The sequence below is a fragment of the Salmo trutta genome, chromosome 7, assembly GCF_901001165.1.
Source record: "Salmo trutta chromosome 7, fSalTru1.1, whole genome shotgun sequence".
Classification (NCBI taxonomy): domain Eukaryota; kingdom Metazoa; phylum Chordata; class Actinopteri; order Salmoniformes; family Salmonidae; genus Salmo; species Salmo trutta.
In genome coordinates, this window is record NC_042963.1 from 2481414 (window position 1) to 2496597 (window position 15184).

Genomic DNA, 15184 nt, shown 5'->3' on the forward strand with positions numbered 1-15184 from the left:
TGTCAATCACAACATTCTTATTGGCAGACTCAACAGCCTGGGTTTCTCAATTGATTGCTTCACTTGGTTCACCAACTACTTCTCCAATAGAGTTCAGTATGTCAAATCGGAGGGCCTGTTGTCCGGACCTCTGGCAGTCTCTATGGGGGTACCACAGGGTTCAATTCTCGGGCCGACTCTCTTCTCTGTATACATCAATGATGTCGCTCTTGCTGCTGGTGATTCTTTGATCCACCTCTACGCAGACGACACCATTCTGTATACTTCTGGCCCTTCGTTGGACACTGTGTTAACAAACCTCCAGACGAGCTTCAATGCCATAAAACTCTTTCTGTGGCCTCCAACTGCTCTTAAATGCAAGTAAAACTAAATGCATGCTCTTCAACCAATCGCTGCCCGCACCTGCCTGCCCGTCCAGCATCACTACTCTGGACACTTCTGACTTAGAATATGTGGACAACTACAAATACCTAGGTGTCTGGTTAGACTGTAAACTCTCCTTCCAGACTCACATTAAGCATCTCCAATCCAAAATTAAATCTAGAATCGGCTTCCTATTTCGCAACAAAGCATCCTTCACTCATGCTGCCAAACATACCCTCGTAAAACTGACCATCCTACCGATCCTCGACTTTGGCGATGTCATTTACAAAATAGCCTCCAACACTCTACTCAACAAATTGGATGCAGTCTATCACAGTGCCATCCGTTTTGTCACCAAAGCCCCATATACTACCAACCACTGCGACCTGTATGCTCTCGTTGGCTGGCCCTCGCTTCATACTCGTCGCCAAACCCACTGGCTCCAGGTCATCTACAAGTCTCTGCTAGGTAAAGCCCCGCCTTATCTCAGCTCACTGGTCACCATAGCAGCACCCACCCGTAGCATGCGCTCCAGCAGGTATATCTCACTGGTCACCCCCAAAGCCAATTCTTCCTTTGGCCGCCTCTCCTTCCAGTTCTCTGCTGCCAATGACTGGAACGAACTGCAAAAATCTCTTAAGCTGGAGACTCTTACCTCCCACACTAGCTTTAAGCACCAACTGTCAGAGCAGCTCATAGATCACTGCACCTGTACATAGCTCATCTGTAAGTAGCCATCTGTAAGTACCTCATCCCCATACTGTATTTATTTATTTATCTTGCTCCTTTGCACCCCAGTATCTCTACTCGCACATTCATCTTCTGCATATCCTACCATTCCAGTGTTTAGTTGCTATATTGTAATTACTTTGCCACCATGGCCTATTTATTGCCTTACCTCTCTTATCCTACCTCATTTGCACATGCTGTATATAGATTTTTCTACTGCATTATTGATTGTATGTTTGTTTATTCCATGTGTAACTCTGTGTTGTTGTATGTGTCGAACTGCTTTGCTTTATCTTGGCCAGGTCACAGTTGCAAATGAGAACTTGTTCTCAACTAGCCTACTTGGTTAAATAAAGGTGAAATAAAAAATAAAATAAATTATGGACACATGTATTATTGAATACATGGGCTATCGCTTCTATAGGGCTTCTATGTACAGAGTAAAGAGAAACACACACACACATTATAAATACATACTTGACTCTGTTGTATGGTCTATTAGGACCCTGACACAGGAGGACCCAGGTGACAATCAGATCAGCCTGGAGGAGGTGATACAGCTGGTGAGTGGGATGACTGCACGTGTAAATGGCAATTGAGTCAAAGGAGAACAATCTCTCCTTGACATACATTATGTATGTTAAGTATGTGTCTCAGGAATGTTTGAATATAGTGAAGTAGTTGTCATACCTGGCGTCTTGGGAATGGTTACCGGTGATGCTCTGTGTGTGTGCTAGGCGTCAGTAGGGAAGGCGGAAGCGTTTGAGAGCCATTCTGCCCTGGAGATAGCAGAGCAGCTCACCCTACTGGACCACCTGGTCTTTAAGGTCATCCCATATGAGTGAGTGACACTGAGTGACACAGCTGATGATACATACACACACACAGTGCATTCGGAAAGTATTCAGACCCCTTGACTTTTTCCACATTTTGTTATGTTACAGCCTTATTCTAAAATTGATTAAATTGTTTTTTTGTCTTCAGTCTACAGATAATACCCCATAATGACAAAGCAAAAACAGGTTTTTAGAAAATTTAGCAAATTATTGAAATATTACATTTACATAAATATTCAGAGCCTTTACTCAGTACTTTGTTGAAGCACCTTTGGTAGTGATTACAGCCTCAAGTCTTCTTGGGTATGACGCTACAAGCTTGGCACACCTGTATTTGGGGAGTTTCTCCCATTCTTCTCTGCAGATCCACTCAAGCTCTGTCAGGTTGGATGGGGAGCATCGCTGCACAGCTGTTTTCAGGTCTCTCCAGAGATGTTCGATCAGGTTCAAGTCCGGGCTCTGGCTGTGCCAATTAAGGACATTCAGAGACTTTTCCTGAAGCCACTCCAGCGTTGTCTTGGCTGTGTGTGCTTAGGGTCATTGTCCTGTTCTAAGGTGACCATTGCCCCAGCCTGAAGTCCTGAGCGCTCTGGAGCAGGTTTTCATCAAGGATCTCTCTGTACTTTGCTCTGTTCATCTTTCCCTTGATCCTGACCAGTCTCCCAGTCCCTGCCGCTGAAAAACATCCCCACAGCATGATGCTGCCACCACCATGCTTTACCATAGGGATGGTGCCAGGTTTCCTCTAGATGTGACGCTTGACATTCAGGCCAATCGTGGTGGCTTCCCGAGTGGCGCAGTGGTCTAAGGCACTGCATCACAGTGCTAGCTGTGCCACTAGAGATTCTGGGTTCGAGTCCAGGCTCTGTCGCAGCCGAGAGACCCATGGGGCAGCGCACAATTGGCCCAGCGTCGTCCGAGTTAGGGGAGAGTTTGGCCGGCAGGGATGTCCTTGTCCAATCGTGCACTAGTGACTCCTGTGGCGGGCCGGGCGCAGTGCACGCTGACACGGTCGCTAGGTGTACGGTGTTTCCTCTGACACATTGGTGCGGCTGGCTTCCGGGTTAAGTGAGTGTTGTGTCAAGAAGCAGTGCGGCTTGGTTGGGTTGTGTTTTAGAGGACGCACGGCTCTCGACCTTCGCCTCTCCCGAGTCCGTACGGGAGTTGCAGCGATGAGACAAGACTGTAACTACCAATTGGATACCACAAAATTGGGGAGGAAAAAGGGGTAAAAAAATAAATAAATAAAAAATCTTATTTCTCATGGTCTGAGAGTCTTTAGGTGCTTTTTTGGCAACACTCGTGCCTTTTACTGGCTTCCATCTGGCCATTCTACCATAAAGGCCTGATTTGTGGAGTGCTGCAGAGATTGGATGTCCTTCTGGAAGGTTCTCCCATCTCCATAGAGGAACTCTGGAGCTATATCAGTGTGACCATCGGGTTCTTGATCACCTCCCTGACCAAGGCCCTTCTCCCCCGGTTGCTCCTTTTTGGCCTGGCGGACAGCTCTAGGAAGAGTCTTGGTGGTACCAAACTTCTTCCATTTAAGAATGATAGAGGCCACTGTGTTCTTGGGGACCTTCAATGCTGCAGAATATTTTTGGTACCATTCCCCAGATCTGTGCCTCAGCACAATCCTGTCTCGGAGCTCTACGGGCAGTTCCTTTGAACTCATGGCTTAGTTTTTGCTCTGACATGCACTGTCAACTGTGGGACCTTATATAGACAGATGCGTGCCTTTCCAAATAATGTCCAATCAATTGAATTTACAATTTACATCTCAAAAAATGGAACAGGATGCACCGGATCTCAATTTTGAGTCTCATAGCAAAGGGTCTGAATACTTTTGTAAATAAAGTATTTGTTTTTGTTATTTGTAATACATTTGCAAAACATTCTTAACCTGGTTTGCTTTGTCATTATGAGGTATTGTGTGTCGATTGATGAGGAACATGTTTTATTTAATTAAATGTAGAATAAGGCTGTAACGTAACAAAAAGTCAAGGGGTCTGCATACTTTCCGAATGCACTGTACAATATGGGAGACATAGTGATTTTTAAACAACAACTATGCTGTATTAATGAGAATAAATTATGTTTTTCTACTTGATCTTCCAATATTGTTTTACAGAGAGTTCTTTGGTCAAGGCTGGATGAAGAATGACAAGAATGAAAGGACACCATATATCATGAAAACAACAAAGCATTTCAATGATGTATGCAGCCGACAACACCCATCTCCCAACATATTACCACTACATTTTCACTTATTACAGTGTGTGGCTTTGGTTGTTATGCATTAGGAACATGGCTATTCCTTGTCTGTCTTGCCTCTTTTAGATCAGTAACCTGATTGCCACTGAGATCCTGCGTTGTGACGACGTGACCACACGGGTGGCGGTGATGGAGAAGTGGGTGGCTGTGGCGGACATCTGCCGCTGTCTCCATAACTACAACGCTGTGCTGGAGATCACCTCCTCCCTCAACCGCAGCTCTGTGTTCCGTCTCAAGAAGACCTGGCTCAAAGTGTCCAAGCAGGTGGCCACATTTCCCACTACACACACCCAGCTCACTGAGGGCTCGTAGCGTGGTCCTAGTAATATTACTACACGTTTTATCATTGCACTAGGACCTCAATACACTATTATAAACAGCTTGTTATGACACCTCAGACCTCTATGAATTGTTATTGCTTATTACAGATTACACATCACTTTAACTATGTTGATTATACTGTACCTGGGTGTTTTCCAAAATAATATTCTTTTAAACAATATTTTATTTTATCCCTCAGACTAAAACCGTAATTGACAAGCTGCAGAAGTTGGTTTCGTCAGAGGGGAGGTTCAAAAACCTAAGAGAGGCTTTAAAGAAGTGAGTGTTTCTTCTAATAACTACAAAAGCCAATGTGTATCAGACAATGATGCTGGCCATTCAGGCAGTGGATCGATCAAAATATTGTCAAATTGGTGACATCCTACTCTTCTGTTTTTCCTTCTAGCTGTGACCCTCCCTGTGTACCATACCTCGGGATGTACCTCACTGATCTGGCTTTCATTGAGGAGGGGACACCCAATTACACTGAGGACAAATTAGTCAACTTCTCAAAGATGAGGATGGTCAGCGGTCTCTGCTATGTGTAATGTTACAGGGATATTAAAATGTATTCTATGGCTTTGTATTGTATACATTGCTTCTGTTCTCTCTCTACAGATTTCTCATATCATCAGAGAAATTAGACAATTCCAGCAAACAGCATACAAGATTGATCATCAGCCAATGGTAAACTTTTAAAGCTTTTTCATGCTAACTTGTTTTATATTGTACATATAGAGAAACAAAAGAAAATGGCAATGGCCATGAGGGAAATCCTGAGTGTCCGTATTTGTCACATCGTATAGATTATCGTAGTAGTAGCCAACCTGCTGAAACTGTATATTTGTCCTGGTCTAGGCAGCACAGTATTTGCTGGACAACAGCTCTGTTCTGGATGAAGAAAGCCTGTATGAAGCCTCTCTCAGAATTGAGCCAAAAGTCAACAACTGAAGAGGATGACAGTTTCCCAAAGTGTACTCTCTGTTAAAGAACTATGTCATACACAGTAGACATAAATAATAACTGATGTTAAGTCATGTTTAACATGTTTGTTCTGATACGTGTATTGTTTTTAGAAGTCTTATGTACAAATGTTAATTTAATTGTCACGTTGTTGAAATATTTCATTTTCCTCTGCAACAAGGACCATTTCACTGGGCTTATTAGGGTGATAACTAAAGTCACAATGATCTTGTATAATGGTATGTTCTTTGTAACCAATTAAATTGATTGACATCTTTTCATACTGTGGACTTTGCACTTCCTGTAAGCACACATGCTGCCAGGATCATATTGTACATAGGAAAGATTGTTCTCTTTACTCAAATAGAAATGTGTTTATCTGCAACTGATGTAGCATTGTAAAAATCAAACCAGGTAAAACATTGACATTTTCTTACCCAAAATTGATGTGGCTAAACCAATGAGTGTTCCTTGAATTGTTCTATCAATACCGCCTCAGCTCTGCTTTGTTTATTTGCTTCCGCTTGTTGTATCTATCAACATTTGAGTCATCCTGTCACAGTTGTGACCAAGATGTGAAAGCCACTAGCACCACAGAGCTTTGTATTGTCATCATGAATGATTCTTACATAACAAGATAATACACTTGCCTGATACAAGAAACACATGCTCTTAGAAGTTACTGATTTGCAGCACAGTACTGGATCTGCTCTGAAAATAAATAACTCATAAGGGCATGTTCACACCACAAGCTTTAATCTAAGAACCAGCAAAGTCTGGTTTGTTTTGAAAACAATTTTAAGTCCTGTGTGAATACAACCTACTGTAACCTAGAAGATGATTAACAATATTTGTAGCTTTATTTCATTACTGTTGCATGTTTCATTGTAACAGGCAGTTAAAATCAAACTTCATGCTATATATTTTCAAAAGTAATTCAAGTCAAGGAGCCATGAATTCAATTTTGTTTTGCAGAATAAGCTCTATTAATCCATGTAATTTGAAGGGACAGTAATAAGCCAGTGTGCGTTATATCTCCAATACAAGTGTACTTCCATTTTGACAATGATTAGTTGGTGGTGACATCTTGTTTCACTATGACTCACTGGGCACAGTCGTCAATTCAATGTCTATTCCACACTGGTTCAACAGAATTTCATTGAAATTAAATGGAAACAACGTGGATTCAAGCAGTATGTGCCCAGTGGGGAGTTTGGGGAGGAATATGTTAACCATTTTGCTGCTATTCTTGGAGCATGCCATTGTATAATGATATGTAGCCGTTTCCCTTTTTTAAACCACATGTTCGTTTGCTTTCAATTTAATCTAAACGGAGCACACATTTTAAAGAAAAATAAAACAAAACCCTTGAAATTGTGGTATTTTTAGGCTTTGTGATATTTGTGTACAGTGCAAGGTTGTTCCGCTATTATACTGTATAATTCAAAGACAATCTATGTCCTTTTGCTGTTCCAGTGAATGTGGAACGTGACCGTATATCACTCTGTTAAATGCATTGTTAAGAGTATGATAAAAGTAAGTGAATGAGTTACTCCGCCTGCAGCATTCAAAAGGTATTTTTGTAGTATTAGTATAAGGGAAGGGGATACATAAACACAGGGAAGTATTTTGTACTTTGTTGTTAATTCACCTTGCTGAAATGTATTCTGTACAGTTTGTATATGCAGCCCTGCATATTATATTGTATCCCAAGCTTTAACACAAAATGCTACAACAATTGTGATTTTAAAACCATGACTTAGAGGTAGAAGACAACTTCAAAGTGTTTTGCATATACTGTAATCCTGTCTATAATCATTCTCTTAGCAGGAATATAGTAATGTAGTGCTTATTCTGTGAATATTTGTATGTATTTTTACCATGTACAGTCTAGAAACATTTAAAGCTCATGTGGCAGGCATGCAACACTGTATCAGACAACATTAAAACAATATATATACTTATATATACTGTATACACTTATACGTGCACATACTCTTATAAATGAAATATTAACAAACGTTTTGCTGTTAGCAATACCCAGTGGTATGAGAATTATATTTCAACCCTTATGTTTATTTCCACGGCTTGAGAAATATTTCCAGTTTTATAAAAATATAAAAAATATGTATGTTTCCTGATTACCTCTTGCTAATAAATCTATTCTATCTCAGGGGCATTGTTGTCTCAAGTGTGTTTGTGGAGAAAACAATGATATTTCTCTCTCTGCTACCTCTATCACACACAAACACACACACACTGCAGCAACTTTACTTGAATTTATATATAATAAAAGTTCAGCGTCTACTTCGTCACCTTTTGCAGTGTCACGGGGATGTCCGGAAGTGATCAAACCTCGTGACTTTCGGTTAGTTCATTCACTGCTCTCACTGTTTGTTGCAGGAAGACAACAGCTTTACAAAACTTTGAAGTATGAAGATCTTAGTTTTGTTGATATTTGCCGTATACTCTGTTACTTCTTTATATCCGTTTTCCGAGGAGGGTAAGTTGCAATTGAATCTGTTTTAGGCTATGTTGAATCGAAATTATACCTAATTTGCGCTTTCAAATGAATAATGTCGATTGATTTATCAACATCACATTTGTGATAAGAAAGACTGACAGAAGAATGTCTTTTAGCCTATTGATCTTTACAATCTCAAATCAAATGTCCCTTGTCTGTTTTCTTTACAGGCGAATATCACTTTAAGTTATGGATGTCACAGGTAAGTTCGATTTGGCACGAAACCAGGTACTTTCCTACAATACAAGGAAGTTGTTTTCTGTTTTTTCTTCATATCTGTGTGCAAAAAGTATTATTTGAAAATAATAAATATTGTAGAATATTCTCATCATACTAAGCCCTATAGATAGAATACATTTTATTTTAAACTGCAATAGTGTGTATGGAATTACTGATAAACTAGGCAACTAGACAGATAGAAGAGTGTCTTATCATTGTAAATAAGAATTTGTTCTTAACTGAGTTGCCTAGTTAAATAAAGGTTAAATACAAAATATCTAATGCATATTGAAATGCACTGTATCTACATTAAAAAAAAAAGTTAAATCACAATGACCTGAATTTTGAGATGTTACTGTGTCATCCATGCAGTACAACAAGGTGTATGACATGGAGGAGTACTACCACAGACTTCAGATCTTCATTGAGAACAAGAGGAGGATTGACTATCACAATGAAGGAAATCACAAGTTCACAAGTATGAATAACTGCATGATGCTTGGTTTTTTTCAGATGTTAGAAGTGTCCACATCCTTTGAGTATGATCAGTGGAAGCTGCTGAGGGTAGGACAGCTCATAATAATAGCTAGAACGGAATGGTATAAAACACATGGACGCCGTTACCACGAGCCCATTCTCCCCAATTAAGGTGCCACCAACCTCCTGTGTGGCATATTAATTCTGTCTTCTGACATTTTACCTTTTTACCTAGTGGGACTGAATCAGTTCTCTGACCTGACATTTGCTGAATTCAGAAAATCTTTCCTCTTGACTGAGCCCCAGGTATTTATGTTCCTGTTATGTATACTTCTCTTGATTTTTTTTTACTTGAAAAACACATTTTAATCTTTCTTTCTGTCATTCTTAGAACTGTTCTGCCACTAAAGGGAGTCATGTGAGCAGCAATGGACCATATCCAGAGTCGGTCGACTGGAGAAAGAAGGGGAACTATGTCACAGCCGTGAAGAATCAGGTATCCTAACACATACAGTATAGGATGCACTTTCTAATGATATAAATCATGCATTATCTGGCAAGGTAAAGATGCTTATGTGGAAGACTGTATGTGCTGAAGATAGATGTTGATTTGTGGTGTTGAGGGGTCCTGTGGTAGCTGCTGGACCTTTTCCACTACAGGCTGTTTGGAGTCAGTCACAGCAATCGCAACAGGGAAACTCCTACAACTGGTGAGAGACTTATCTACTTCTCTATTCTAAAAAATGACGTGGGAAGGAAAGTTGGCCTCCTTTTGCTGAGGCAATACCATTTTTACAATTGTGTTTAAGGCTAGTAGTCGCAATACATTTTGGAATTAATTGAAATTCTTGTACTATTTCTGATCTTGAATAATGAAAAGTATATTTTATCCAACTGCTCCTGCCTTTATATTGTTCAGTCAGAGCAGCAACTAGTGGACTGTGCTCAGGCCTTCAACAACCACGGCTGTAATGGGTGAGTGTCACCACTGGAAAACACATTTCTTTGTAATATATATATATTCACACAATTTCTTGGTCTTACTGGACACTTAGATTCTTACTGAGGCTAAAATTCTTTTAGCGGGCTCCCCAGTCAAGCATTTGAGTACATCAAGTATAACAAGGGAATCATGACAGAGGATGACTATCCATACACTGCACATGTATGTAAACAGCAATTCCATCTTTATAACTACAGTACTAGCACTTCAAATGGTGACAATATATTAACATCATTCATGTTGGAATCATTTTGAAGGATGACACTTGCAAGTTCAAGACTGATTTGGCTGCTGCTTTTGTTAAGGATGTGGTCAACATAACAAAGGTAAGTAAATGCAAATTACTCTGGATTATTTGGTGCATTGACTACCCAGGCAGTCAGCTAATTGTGTATTTATTACATTGCAGTATGATGAAATGGGTATGGTGGATGCAGTGGCCAGATTCAACCCTGTCAGCCTTGCCTATGAGGTGACCTCTGACTTCATGCATTATGATGGTGGTGTGTACACCAGGTGAGAATGAGTCTCTGCTATTTTGTTAAACCTAGAATAAGGATCATATCTGTGCCTTAAGAGCTATGTTGCATATTTTCCAATAAGCACAGTCAAAAACAGGACTCACAGCTGTAGCCTACCTACCATACTGCCAGCATCAGAAAGCAATACAAATAGATATGTAGATTTTGCATGACTTCTTCTTTCTATAAAATAGGAATCATGGCCTTGCATTCTGCATATTCACTTCTCTTATTGTAGCATGGAGTGTCACAACACCACAGACACAGTGAATCATGCAGTGCTGGCTGTGGGGTATGGTGAGGAGAAGGGCACACCCTACTGGATAGTGAAGAACTCCTGGGGAAGCAGCTGGGGAATGAAAGGGTAAGACTTCAATGACAAAAGTAGAATAACATTGTGAACAGTATGGGCCCAATGTTATGTAACAGAACAGTGTTATGATACAGTATGTTGTGCTGTTTTCACAGCTATTTCTTCATTGAGCGTGGGAAAAACATGTGTGGACTGGCTGCCTGCTCATCTTATCCCCTTCCTGTGCTGTGAACGTTGAATTCTGCACGCCATGGGGACAAGAGTACTGAAAAAAGGGACACGGAGACAAAGATTTCATTATCAGTTCAAATTTTAAATCAATGATATGGTTTGATTTTTATGTTTGCTCACCACCTCAGGGAGTCTGATTATATACTGGGAGAAACACTCCCCACTGCACATCTGTTTTTAATCAGGATTTGATTGATTCGATTATTGTGCTGACATGAAGATTATGATTTTAATAATGTGAAATTGTTTTTTAAAACTGATTTTATGTTTGTGAATAAAGTTTCTTGATTTCTCTGTCACAATTTGATGAGCGACACATTTTGAATTCAGATAAGACTGCGATGATGCCGTTTATATAGTCCAGAGTTTTTTTTTAATGAACCGGGTAGTTTGGCTTCTGGATGCTGATTGGCTAATAGCCGTGGTATATCAGACCATATACTACTGGTATGCCAAAACATTTATTTGTACGTTGCTAACCAGTTTGTAATAGCAATAAGGCACCTCTGGGGTTTGTGGTATATGGCCAATATACCACAGCTGAGGGCTGTATGCAGGCACTCCGCATTGTGTCGTGCAGAAGAACAGCCCTTAGCTGTGGTATATTGGCAATATACCACACCCCCTAAGGCCTTATTGCCAGTGCTTGAACTGAAATAAGTGCTGATGCTGATTTTGGGTAATGGTAATGTTTACATTTAGGTGCAGGAGCCCCACAATACATGAGCTAACATTCTATAAGAGGATCAGGAGTTGAAGCATTAGAAAATGCAAGGTGCCGGTACTCAGCTTCGGTGACCTGCCCAAGTCAAGCACTGCTTAAATATATGGGTATGATGCAAAACTACTTGTTTACTGTTCTAATTACGCCGTTAATTAGGTTATAATAGCAGTAAGGCACTTTGGGGGTTTGTGGTATAAGGCCAAAATACTATGGCTAAGGGGCTGTAACCAGGGACTCCGCATTGCGTCATGCATAAGAACAATAAATCAAATGTATTTATAAAGCCCTTTTTACATCAGCCGATGTCACAATGTGCTATACAGAGACTCAGCCTAAAACCACAAACTACAAGCAATGCAGATTAGAAGCACGGTGGCTAGTAAACACTCCCTAGAAAGGCCAGAACCTAGGAAGAAACCAAGAGAGGAACCAGGGTCTGAGGGGTGGCCAGTCCTCTTCTGTCTGTATTGGCCATATACCACACACCCTCGGGCCTTATTGCTTAAATACTGTATGTTCCTTTCTGCATGTAGCTTTTCTATGTTTGACTACATTTCCCATGATGACCAGACCCGTAATAGGAAATTAGTTTCTGAGCCAATGGAAAGCATTTAGTCAAAACGGCGCTAAAACACGTTAACAGACAGCCTCTTTGCCTTTGGTTGCTGAATTTATTTATTTTTGTAAATTAGCTATAGCTAGGTAAACAACGTGTTATTTTATAGACCACGACAATAATACAGCCACAGACTGCACAAGTGGTGTCTCGCGAAATAACAAGACTAGCCAGTTATTATGAATGCTAATGTTGAGATGCTAGCCTAGCTGATGATGTCCAGTCTTCCTCAAAATAATTTGAAGGAACAACTCGAGAGACATAGCAATGCTGCTCAGAGAAAACTGTCGTTGTCTAAGCCTAAACCAGGGTAAGTATCTTGATTGTCCAGCTGGAGTTGTATGACGTTAGCTAGCTAGCTAGCTGTTAGTTCTGGTCCTGGGAGAACCGGGCGGCCTTCTTCAAGGCTCTGTTGGACCGATTTGGTTCTGTGACCGGCTTCATACGTTACTCACCAAAAAATATGTATGTATGTTATAATGCTGATGGACTATCCTATTTATGCGCAAGCTGTCGTTATATGCCGAGTTCACGTGCTCGTCGCAACCAGGAAACTCGTACATTTTCGAGAAACTACAGTAAAGTTAACTAGTTGTATATGAGGACATTAACGAGTTTCCTAGTTTCGACCAGTACGTGAAAGCGGAAATAGTTCCAAAATACTATAACTATTTTGTACGGTCAAATGAACTCTGGTCCATGCGCATGCGTCGGTTCTAACGTTAGACTGCCTAAATATTTCTAACTAAGAGCATTTTATTTGGAACAAGTCATTTACCTAAACCTCAACTAAATCTTGTAATGAATCATGTGGAAATGGAGCAAGTTGAGGAGACTAAACTGCTTGGTGTAACCCTGGATGGTAAGCTGTCGTGGTCAAACCCTATTGATGCAACGGTAGCTAAGACAGGGAGAGGTCTATCTATAATAAGGCGCTGCTTTCTTGAAATTTCTATCAACAAAACAAGTACTACAAGCCCTAGTTTTGTCTCACCTAGACTACTGTCATATTTGAATATGTTTTAGTTTGCCACAAAGAGGGACATGGGCAAATTACAGTTGGCCAATAACAGCAGCACGGCTGGCCCATAAATGTACAAGGAGAGCCAACATTTAATAAAATGCATGTAGAGGGAAGATTGACTGCATCACTTTGTGCGAGGTATTGATTGACATGTTGAAATCACAGAGCTGTCTGTTTTAAGGGTCTAGCGCACAGCTCAGACACCCATACATACCCCAAAAGACATACCACCAGAAGCCACTTCACACCCCTCAAGTACAGAACAGACTATGTGAAACGCACAGTACTACATAGAGCCATGACTGCATAGAACTCTATTCTACATTTTAGTCATTTATCCACTCTTATCCAGAGTGACTTACAGCAGTGAATGCATAATTTTTTTTTCTTCTGTACTGGTCCCCCATGGGAATCGAACCCACAACCCTGGCGTTGCAAACACCATGCTCTACCAACTGAGCCACACGGGACCACCATGCAATGCACCCTGGACTAAAGAGGCAGACAAATAGGAAAAATGTGCTAGACCCTATGTTAAATTAAATTAAATTCTACATCATGTAACTCAGTCAAGGAGTAAAATCAGATTAAAAAAACCCCAGATAAGACTGTAAAGGCACACACACATGATAACACGCACTCTAAACACACACATACATTTTAAAGGGACGGTTCACTCATTTTGAATGTTATATTGTTTGTGTGCATCTAAGTGATGTTCTATCGATTCCCTTGGTCATTTCATGTTCATCTCAGTTATTGGCGTTAAAGCAGGCAGAAATCCAGCCAGTGTGACATAGCGCTGTGATAGTCGCTCTCACTACACTGGAAGTTAATAGGAATACAACTTTTAGATTGCGAAAACATTGTCAGATTTCAATACTGGCCGATGTCATAACTCGGAAGGATGTCTTCTTTCAAATGAGCCATTGATCATATTTTTGCGATATTTCTACCTCAATAAATTTAATTTTAACATAAGGTCTAGCACATTTTTCCTATTTGTCTGCCTCTTTAGTCCAGGGTGCATTGCATGGTGCCGTTTCCAGAGATATTATAGAAAGGAGAATCCAATGAATGAAGGAACAACTCTCCACCCAGCAGACTGTCAACCAATCGCATTCAGGTTGTCATGCTGCGTCACGCGGTTGCTTAGCTAATCGTCAGGCAATGCAAATAGTCTGGGTAGCCATTTGATTAGCTATTCAGGAGTCTTATGGCTTGGGGGTAGAAGCTGTTAGGAAGCCTTTTGGACCTAGACTTGGCCCTCCGGTATCGCTTGCCGTGCAGTAGCAGAGAGAACAGTCTGTGACTAGGGTGGCTGGAGTTTTTGACAATCTTTAGGGCCTTCATCTAACACCACCTGGTATAGAGGTCCTGGGTGGTAGGAAGCTTGGCTCCAGTGATGTACTGGGCCCTATGCACTACCCTCTGGAGTGCCTTGCGATCGGAGGCCGAGCATTTGCCATACCAGGCAGTGATGCAATCAGTCAGAATGCTCTCGATGGTGCAGTTGTAGATCTTTTTGAGGATCTGAGGACACATGCCAAAAATATTTTCATTATCCTGAGAGGGAATAGGCTTTGTCATGGCCTCTTCACGACTGTCGGGTGTGTTTGGACAATGATAATTTGTTGATGATGTAGACTCCAAGGAACTTGAAGCCCTCAACCTGCTCTACTACAGCCCCGTCGATGAGAATGGGGGTGTGCTCGGTCCTCCTTTTCCTGTAGTCCACAGTCATATCCTTTGTCTTGATCACGTTGAGGGAGAGGTTGTTGTCCTGGCACCACACGGCCAGGTCTCTGACCACCTCCCTATAGGCTGTCTCAACGTTGTCGGTGATCAGGCCTACCACTGTTGTGTCATCGGCAAACTTAATGATGGTGTTGGAGTCGTGCCTGGCCATGCAGTCATGAGTGAACAGGGAGTACAGAAGGGGACTGAGCACGCACCCCTGAGGGGCCCCTGTGTTGAGGATCAGCGTGGCGGATGTGTTACCTACCCTCACCACCTGGGGGTGGCTTGTCAGGAAGTCCAGGATGC

General features: G+C 41.2%; 3 protein-coding genes across 4 annotated transcripts in view; all 3 read left to right on the plus strand.

Annotated features, from left to right (window-relative positions):
- rasgrf1 (Ras protein specific guanine nucleotide releasing factor 1) overlaps positions 1–7660 on the plus strand; it is a 29503-nt gene extending 21843 nt beyond the window's left edge. Inside the window, exons 20-27 of the mRNA XM_029757605.1 lie at positions 1595–1655; positions 1830–1933; positions 4060–4144; positions 4269–4466; positions 4723–4802; positions 4930–5047; positions 5142–5210; positions 5382–7660. Coding sequence (XP_029613465.1) covers positions 1595–1655; positions 1830–1933; positions 4060–4144; positions 4269–4466; positions 4723–4802; positions 4930–5047; positions 5142–5210; positions 5382–5474 — 808 coding nt within the window. The 3' untranslated portion in view covers positions 5475–7660. The remainder of the gene's footprint in view (positions 1–1594; positions 1656–1829; positions 1934–4059; positions 4145–4268; positions 4467–4722; positions 4803–4929; positions 5048–5141; positions 5211–5381) is intronic.
- Positions 7661–7831: 171 nt separating this feature from the next.
- On the plus strand, positions 7832–11076 carry ctsh (cathepsin H). Its single transcript, XM_029757606.1, has 12 exons — positions 7832–7989; positions 8181–8212; positions 8602–8707; positions 8942–9012; positions 9098–9202; positions 9330–9416; positions 9626–9681; positions 9790–9871; positions 9967–10035; positions 10119–10225; positions 10469–10594; positions 10699–11076. The coding sequence occupies exons 1-12, from the start codon at positions 7920–7922 to the stop codon at positions 10772–10774; spliced, it is 987 nt and encodes a 328-aa protein (XP_029613466.1). The 5' UTR covers positions 7832–7919; the 3' UTR covers positions 10775–11076.
- Positions 11077–12094: 1018 nt separating this feature from the next.
- The window catches only part of blm (BLM RecQ like helicase), a 28103-nt gene continuing 25013 nt past the window's right edge, over positions 12095–15184 (plus strand). For both annotated transcript variants that reach the window (XM_029757607.1, XM_029757608.1), the window contains exon 1: positions 12095–12424. In XM_029757607.1, the coding sequence (XP_029613467.1) occupies positions 12327–12424 (98 nt within the window). In that variant the 5' untranslated portion in view covers positions 12095–12326. The remainder of the gene's footprint in view (positions 12425–15184) is intronic.